This window comes from Lycium barbarum, chromosome 8 (genome assembly GCF_019175385.1).
Source record: "Lycium barbarum isolate Lr01 chromosome 8, ASM1917538v2, whole genome shotgun sequence".
Taxonomy (NCBI): domain Eukaryota; kingdom Viridiplantae; phylum Streptophyta; class Magnoliopsida; order Solanales; family Solanaceae; genus Lycium; species Lycium barbarum.
Window position 1 is genome coordinate 109,136,887 of NC_083344.1, and position 9,685 is coordinate 109,146,571.

Consider the following 9,685-nt stretch of genomic DNA (forward strand, 5'->3'; position numbering starts at 1 on the left):
TAATACTTTTCCCTATAATTGCCCAGTCAATTCCTACCAAACTACTTTAATTCCTTCACTTGCTGCACTTGTCAGGAGTACGAAATAACACTATATTCATTACTCACAATTTATACAAATTCAATGTACGCATATAACTTATTCGAGCTGAAAGTAATGGGTGCAGTAATGCCGGCCATGCAGGCGGTGGTCCTTAACAATGAAGTAGAAGTGGTGTGGCTTATTAATGCCAATCTTAATACACGTATCTTACACGTATAATATTGATCTGCAACCTAACACACATCAATTCCAGTTCCAACACGAGTTTGATCAACTAATTGACTCTGAACTCTAACATTAGATTTAGTATACGAATTTGCATGTGCATTACTAAACAGTTCAAATTTTAGGTGGTACCAACCATCACGCATGGTCTCCTTACTATTCCAACTACTATGGAGCCTTTTAAATTTTCAAACATTTGCAAAATAAAAAATGCATGACGAGCTCACTCGTTCTGACCGAATGGACCACAAGTCAAACAAGTACAAGCCATACATTTCTAAGTCTTGCACGGAGATTTTCCTTCCTTTTTTTTTTTCTCTCTCTTTGGGGTTGGGGATAACTACTAAGGTGGCCAAGTTATATTAAGTAGAATCATTTAGTCTTTATATAGTCAAGGATATTATATATGACTCAAGAAATACATGTGGATCGGTCATAACTCATGGCTATCTGTTGCTATTAAACGTCATATTTTCTCGAAAAATTGTTACACAGTAATTGCGGGTCCAAGATGGATGCCATCTTTTCAAAGGATAATTTAAACAAGCCAATAGAATCATAATTATACTTATAGAAATTTTCCGTGGCTGATTCCCCTTGGAAAAATTATCAGTCTTCCCACTTTTTTTGGCAACACTGTGATGCTACTTTAGGGCAAAATTGACGTTGATTACGTCGGCTTAGTTAGCACTTTTAGTTTTCCACCAAATTTTGTCTCTCTTTTATCTTTGACCAAGTATTCTTCCATTGACATAAAAGTCACAGCTTCCAAATGGTATGCAACATACCTTGCATTTAGTGCGTCATGGGAAAAATGGCATCCACTAAAATAAGATTATTTGGATAAATTACTTACCACACGCACATATGCACTCAATATTTTTCTAAATTAATTCCGGCTAATTTTGAAGGGAACGCCCGTCATGGGTTGTGTAACATGTTTAATTTATTTGATCTTAGTAAATACGTATATATAGCTGCAAGGCCCTTGAACGTAGTAGACAGTGCCGGCTCAAGACCCAAGCCAATGAAGCAATGGCTTTAGGCCCCCAAAATTTGAGGGCCACAGTTTTGCTAATTAATAGTAATAGGTTAGTTTAATGGTATAAAATTTTCCTTAAAAAATATTGAGCATTCATGGTAAACAAGTACTCCCTCTGATTTTTTTTTTCTTTTAACTACATGGGGATAGGGGGTAGGGGAAGGGGAAATGAGGAGGGGATTCGAATCCTTCCAACAAGGCAAAAGTTTAGGTAGCCGATCAACTGAGCTACTAGATCCCTACAGTTCCCCCTCTGATCTATTTTACTTGTCATGTTTATATTTGCACATCCCTTAACAAAATACTAACTAAAAAGGTAATTTGACTAAATTATCCGTAATTACTCTTTGTTCTAAATTAAATAATACTCTCTTTGTTACCGTATTAGTCTCTCTCCATATTTATTTTAGATAATGAAAGCATTCCATTACTACCAACCCAAAAAGGAGGAGGGACCGTTGTCAATTAGATTTTCATATATAAACTCGTTGATGATATTAAGTGGAGGCCCCATCTCTTTAATGACGAAGGTATAAATATAAGGGACTTAGATAACACACCGAGTTTACATAAGAAAAAGTTCACGTAGAGAAAAGAGATTAGACTAGTCATTGCATTAGTAGTGTCTACGAACCTTCCTCTTCGATACCATCTCCTTTTTTACCAGCTGAGCTGCCCATTGAGTAAGAATAAAGATGAAAATAAATAATTAACTATATCTAGATTTTTGAAAATGACAATTATTTTTGGACCAACAATTTTTAATAAGCACGACAACTAAAATGGACGGGAGGAAGTATATGATCTTTATAAATAAAAAGAAAGACAATTACTCAGAAAAGGTTACTTAAAGCATGAATAAGGTTACTTTATGTAATTTTTTTTTTTTTAAATTGAGGTCTTTTAATAAAGTTTTGTTTTAGGCCTCCAATGTCCTTGAGCCCCTTTGGTAGTAGACTGAAGCTAATTCAAAATAAGTATAAGTCAGTCAACATATAGAGCACCATTACATTTATTATTCGAGAAAAGGAATAAAAACCTTCAAAAGTTGTCTCGAATTTCCAGTTACATACTTATTCTTTGAATCTTTATGGGAGTCCTATTTAATCCCCCGAATTTTTTCAAAACGGAATATATACCCTCTGAAAAGTCACACTCAAATGTGTTAAGTGGGTGATATACACACATTACCACATATATATTTCATGTTTTTGCATTCTTTCCTATATATACATATAAAGTCTTTTAATTTCAAAAAAGTATGAGTATATTCGTAACATAGTAAATTTAAATTATAATTAGTCAAAGACAAGCTAAAGTATAAGTAAGTTTATATGTGTCTAATCTTTATGAAATTTAAGAGGATAACATTTTTATTAAAAAAATTAACAAAAAGCTGCTTTGATTAAAGAAAATAATAAACAACATGCATCCTTTAAACCTCCTTAAATAGTGAATGACATATTACCTAATGATATAACAATTATTAGAAACAACTCTCTTGCACTTTAAGTTTAAACATGTAAGCTATATGTATTTTTTCTATAATACAATATTTGAATATGTGAGAATTTCTCATTCTTATTTTCATTGACCCGTGTATTGTGTCGCTTCAATTATCTGAAATTTACATAGTTAGATGAACGTTCCTTTCTGCAAGCAGGGGCGGATTTAGAGGGTGCCGAGGGTGTTCACCCGAACACCTTCGGTAAAAAATTACCTTGTATATATAGTATAGATATTCTGTGTTTATGTACATATATTGACTTTTGAATACCCTGAACAAATGCAAAATGTTAACTCAAGTAGTCCAGGGTGTTCAAAATTAATTATCTCTAGCGTCCTAGGTTCAATTTATAGTAACAACATTATTTTTATATTTAACTTTTGTTGCTTTTTCTGAATCCCCTGAGTGAAAATCCTGAATCCGCCACTGTCCATAAGTATTTTTATTAGATAAGGAATTTAAATATTTTAAAGAAATAGCGATTACATATTATATTTATGTAGAATTTCCATAATATAAGTGTATACGGGTAAAACCGAGGATACAGGCTGTTACACTCCATAATAATCCGTGCTACTTGAATTAAAACAAGAAAGAATGAGTTAAGAAGGTTCAAGGAAAGTTAATCGAGTTAGTAAGAATATCGTTATATATATGGTTGCCTTAAGTATCCCGAGGTGACATGGTAACCTAAAGGATTTGAAATCGCGTTATGAGTATGTATATGAGGTAATGTGAGTGACCTTTTAAAGTATTTGAGATTATTAGTAATGATATAGAAGATGGACAAAAGATATGAATATACTTTTGCGATTGGAGTTTCATCGAAGCCTTGTGAGTTCTCTAGTTATGTTTAAGGTTATTGTGATTCTCCGGACCCTTCGAGACGCGTATATGGATTGTTATGGATGTATATGAGTGTGTATATGTATGTATAAGAGGTTACATGAGGTTGGAAGAGGATTAGAAATTAAACGAAATGAATCGGAACAACTTCAGTAAAATCTCGGACCCGATTTTAGCCTATATTGTAGGAGGAATATCTCCTAGTATATAAGGAGTTTTAAGGTGTTTCAAAATCCTAAAATGAAGTTCATCGAGTCTAGTTTGCAACGCAACAAACCTCTCATCAAAATGATATCGGGATAAGGAAATATAGACGATGTAAGTCGGGCTGAGTGGGGATTAAGACTTAAATATTCACTAATTATGCACTAGTGGCCGTGTGGGCCCCACTACCACATGACAAAATCAGATTTTTTGCTCATTCTTGGGTTGGGGGACGTGTAAGACCCTCTTGGGCAGCAAAATGGTCTCTTTGTTGACAAAAGTTGCAGCCACAACTCACTTCCCAATCCCACAAAGTGAACTTAGAGAGAGAGGCTCTCATCTTCACCAAGTGAAGAGGAAAGAGAGCCACGGCCATCCATGGCTGTTCCACCACCAAACACGGCCAGCTCTTCCATTTATTTCTCACCATTAAACCCCTAAAGTGTTCTACACATTCACCATTATGTTTCAAGTGAAGGAGAAACCCTAAACATGCTATGCAAGCTCCTATAAGCTCACGGCCAGATTTGAGCTCTCCATTTTGATTTTAAAAAAAAAATATTTTCCAAGGTGTTTCAACCCTTAGGAAGGTGCATAGCAACGTGGAGTATCCATTGGAGCAACAAGAACAAGTATTAGTTCAAGTCATCAAACTCTAGTCAAGTTGAGAAGTCAAGTGTTTAAGGTAAGGTTTAACCTTCTTTTGCATGTATTAAGGGTGGCCTAAAACGTGTGGTAGATGTGTAAATATAAGTTGCATGTATGAAATTATGAATATTGGTGTTGGAATGTTGTTGAAGCCGTAGGGGCTGTTTTAGGATGAATTTGGATGTGTTGTGAATATGTAAATGTACATTGCATGTATGAAATTATGAATGTTGGTGTTGATGCATTGTGGAACCCGTAGGGGACTGTTTGGTGTGGAATAATGGACTGATTTTATTTAGTAATTATGGTTGTTGCTATCATAGATTGCATGGTAAAAAGAATGAAAAGAATTGGAAGGTTAAAGGTGAAGTTGTGTTGATATGAACTTGTTGTTATTTTGTTGAGTTGTGGCCGTGTAGTGGACTGTTTTGTGTGGAAGATAGTGAACTCATTTTACTTGGTATTTTGATGGTTGCTGTCATGAATTTTATGATGGAAATGAAGGTATTTAATGGTTAGAGTTGGAACTAAAATTGTTTGTGGGTTGTTGTAAAGATTATAGTGATGACAATGTAGCTCATTTGCGTATTAATTGATGATGTAGTTGTCGTGTGACTGCTGGTCATATTTCACTGAAATTATATGAAAAGAAGATAAGAAATAATGAGTAAGAATCGTATGTGGTTGATTGGTATGTTCGTAAACGTTTGCAAGAATTTCGGGCACTTCTATGTTGATCGGTTAGGGACTGTTTTGGGTGTGTCGTTGTTGTTCTTATTGAGCTTGGGAGATTGATGATAATTGAGATTATGCATTGTATTGAATGTTGGTTAGGTTGTAATAGAATCGTTTTGACGAAATATTATGACTATAGACTAACAAGAATGAATTGGATGTGTCATAATCGCATGTAAACTATTATCGAGTGTTGTAAGGTATGGGCTGTTTTGATACGTTGTTGTTGATCTTGTTGCGCTTGGAAAATTAATGATAGCTAAGAATATATACTGTATTTATGTTGTTTGGGCTGTTGTAAAGTTGTTACATGAAAACGTTAAGACTACGGACTATTAGGAGTAACTTGAGATTATTGATGTTGGATTGGTTGTATGTAGTTGGTTTGGATATAAGTATAACGACGTCTAAACATCTAGAAAGGAGTTACTAACGTTAGAATACGTTTTGAATCTCCCCGTAGTTTAACCGTAGCTCTTGACGTCTTAATATAGGTTGAGACATTATTGGGCAGCGTATATATATTGTGTGGCGGATAAGCGCTAAAGGTATGTAAGGCTAACCCTTCTTTCTTTTGGCATATCTTAGATGTAAGTGATGAATGATATGAACTTTTGGGTAACTCTATTCATAGGTTCCGAATGTGATTCATGATTCTTGTGCTATTCATTCTATATGTACTCCATATGATTCCATTCTTAGACGAGTAAGGTCTAAATGTTTCTGGTGATGGTTTATGGATATTGTACTCCTATTCTGTTCCGAAGGGAACACCCATAAGGTGCCAGTTGAGTTATGTATATGGTTTTACTAATGATTTCGAGGAAATTAGTTTTATACTAAAGGAAACATAAAGTTAGATTTTCAAAACCACTCCGAAGGGGGTGCGATATTTTACTATTTAGATTTTCAGAACCACTCCGAAGGGGGTGCGAGATTTTACTATTTAGATTTTCAAAACCGCTCCGAAGGAGGTGCGAGATTTTACTATTTCATTTCATTTATGATTTATGTTTACATTCCATAGCATCATCTCTTTGTATTGATATTTGTGGATTAAGTTTGTGTTGACATGATTGTGATATTAAGCCGGAAGCAGCTGCCCGAAGGGGCCATCATTATTAAGCCGGAAGCGGCTGCCCGAAGGGGCCATCATTATTATGCCGGAAGCGGCCGTCCGAAGGGACTATTGTGATACTAGCCGGAAGGGCTGTCCGAAGGGACCATTTGTTAACATGTCGGAAGCGGCATGTGTGTGAGATTGCATTATTTACTTAAAGATTGTTTTGGAGACTTCGTGTATATATTTATGTTTCTTCCAGCGAAGGCTGCAGGTATTAAGTTAGATTGTGATTTCTTCTCTCCTAAATCAAATTATGATTATGATTTGTTACCACCTTACATACTCAGTACATTGTCCGTACTGACGTCCTTTTGCCTGGGGACGCTGCGTTCATGCCCGCAGCCCCAGATTGTTTGGTAGGTTAAGTGTATAGCTAGGATGCTTGGACGTCAGCTGGGATTGGCAAGTTCCACCTCATTCTGGAGCTGTGCTGAGTCATGTATAGATATGTATGATTACGGGTATGTCAGGGCCCTGTCCTGACTCATAATGTTCAGTTCACTTCATAGAGACTTTTGCAGACAGTGTCTTGTAGTACGTTTGTCAAGGTGTCGACAAAGTGATTTCAGTTGAGTCCTTTGTGGATTTTAAAAGAGTATGTATTTTAGATGATTTAGATTGGTCTAAAGTACTTATTGATTGAAAGTTTTCATAATCGTTATAGAGATAATGATTTCAATTTGGAAAAAATTTATGTTCTTAAAAGTTTTTGAAATGACAGGTTTTAATAGAGTGAATGTCTAAGGGTTCGCTCGACTCTGATGAGAGTCGGGTGCCCGTCATGCCCTACTATTGCTAGGGTGTGACACAGGCACACTCGGTTTCCTATTGTCATGGTTATGCTCGGTCACGATACGACCGTCTCAGCAGATACGAGGCTTCGAGTTCGGGCCGAGATGAGGCGATAAAGGAAGGGCGGTTGGCGGCCATAAGGAGAAGAGCGAAATATCCGCCCTCAACCGGATAATTTGGCGTCAATCTCGGTAAAACAACTGTCACCAGATTTATTTTCTTTATTTAGAATTGTACTAAGGTTGAAACTCCTCTACTATATAAAAAGGAGGTTCTCATCCATTAAAGGGGTTGGCAACAGAAAGAAAGAAAAAGTTCATATCAAAAGGCAAAAGAATTACTTGCATTCACCTCCATTTTCTGTTATTGAGTTGATTTCTATTATCCATCGTATACGTATTCAGCATAGGGTACCGACCTCGGTTTTCATACCCGAGGCCGGACTTAATTAACATCTGGTAAGATCTGTTTCCTTATTCACTTATTGGTTTCCCTTGTAATCTAATATCAAATTGAACTTAGCCACATATCTTTGGCATCACGCATAAATTTATTTGTTCCCCATTTTAGGGTTAAATAGTTTGGCGCCCACCGTGGGGCCTTAGATAACAGTGGCGGTTCAATACAACATTCTGGTTAAGCTCGATATTTTACACTTGTTCTTTAAGGCTTGATTTCAAGTATACCAGAAATGTCAAATTCCCATTCTGTCAACTTCCAAGTGGAACCTAGCCATCATGAGAATGACGACGGGGACGTACCAAATAACAACGCCCCCTCCCCCCCGGCCCCGTTAATCCTGTTCAAGTCGGATCATCGGTGGGCAGTGTACCGGCCAGCGAGAATAACAGAGTCACGCTGCAACAGCTCCAAAACCAGTTAGACATGGCTATGGCTCAGTTACAGGCCCAGCAAGAGATCATAGCGCAATTGCAAAATCGGGGTTAAAGCAAAATCTGGTAGAATACCCGGCGATCGCCTAGGCTGATGTACACAACAGGTACCAGTCGAAGATCAGGGTCGAAGATGATAAAATTTTGAAGGCTGCTTCGGTATCATGGCATTCCATTAAAGGGAGTGTTCAATTGATGAGAGTGGTAGATCGGGATTCCAGATCGTCATATGACAGGTACCAGCCTTACCCACTCGATCGAAGGGGAAACGGGCGCAACAACAAATCGGGAAAGAATGATAGGAGGAATGATCGAGGCCAAAGTAGCCGTGGATTGATAAATAGAAATGCTGTCGATAGAGCCCCAGGAAACAGAGAATCTCCAAGGTTATCCGAGTATAACTTTTGCATCGATGTAGCAACCACAGCAGCGGCCGTTATCCGAAATAAAGAAATAAGGCATCCAAGGCCAATCCAATCTGATCCAGAGAAGCGGGATAAAAGTCTTATTTGTAAATATCATCATACTCACGGCCATCGGACCGAGGATTGTCGACAGCTGAGAGAGGAAGTCGCTCGTCTGTTCAATTTAGGACATCTTCGAGAATTCCTAAGTGAACGAGAAAAAATCCATTTCAAGAACCTGGACTCCAACAAGCAGGATAGGCCGGAAGAGCCTCAGCAAGTGATATACATGTTCATGGGAGGAACTGACGTTCCCATCGGGCCGGTTGTGAAACGCACCAAAATTTCCATAACGAGGGAAAAGTGTATCCGGAATGATGACCCCGATGGTCCCATCACGTTCAATGACGAGGACATGGAAGGCATCGCCCAGCCGCATAACGACGCACTGGTAATATCTATCCTAGTCAATAAATTTAGTATTAAACGTATGCTAATTGATCCAGGTAGCTCGGCTAATATCATCCGATGGAGAGTCATCGAACAGCTGGGACTACTAGATCAGATCGTGCCGGCAATACGGGTCCTCAACGGATTCAACATAGCATGCGAAACGACGAAGGGTGAGATCACTTTACCAATCAATATGGCAGGAATTGCGCAGCATATAAAATTTTATGTGATAGAGGGAGACATGGGATATAGTGCATTGCTGGGCAGACCGTGGATTCACCTCATGAGGGCGGTTCCCTCGACTATGCATCAGGTATTGAAATTCCCGACCCCAGAAGGTATCAAAACCATCTGTGGTGAATAACAGGCCGCAAAAGAAATGTTCGCGGTTGAAGAATCCGTTAATACTATAAAGGCGCCAGATCGGAACGAAGGGAAGAATTACAAATAGCAATCACAGATCCCGATCCCGATCCCGAAATCTTCGAAAGATCGGAACGGAGACACACTAGACGAAGAGTTAGAATTCGGAGTACCGAGAACCTTTGTGGTGCCCGATGATTCTGATTCCACTAAGTCCACAGTCGAAGAACTCGAGCAAGTCATACTGTTCGTCCATCTACCAGAGAAAAAGGTATACCTGGGCACGGGGTTAACCCCCGAGCTCAAGAAAGAATTTATTGAGTTTCTTAAAAATAACTCAGATTGCTTTGCTTGGTCCTATTTAGACATGACAGGTATTCCACCGGACGTGATGACACACAAGTTGAG

At 38.0% G+C, this 9,685-nt stretch overlaps 1 protein-coding gene across 1 annotated transcript; it reads left to right on the plus strand.

Moving 5' to 3' along the window:
• Positions 1-8,252: 8,252 nt before the first annotated feature.
• LOC132608112 (uncharacterized) lies at positions 8,253-9,278 on the plus strand. The gene has a single exon (XM_060322184.1). It carries the CDS (start codon positions 8,253-8,255, stop codon positions 9,276-9,278), a length of 1,026 nt encoding a protein of 341 aa, XP_060178167.1.
• Positions 9,279-9,685: the final 407 nt, after the last annotated feature.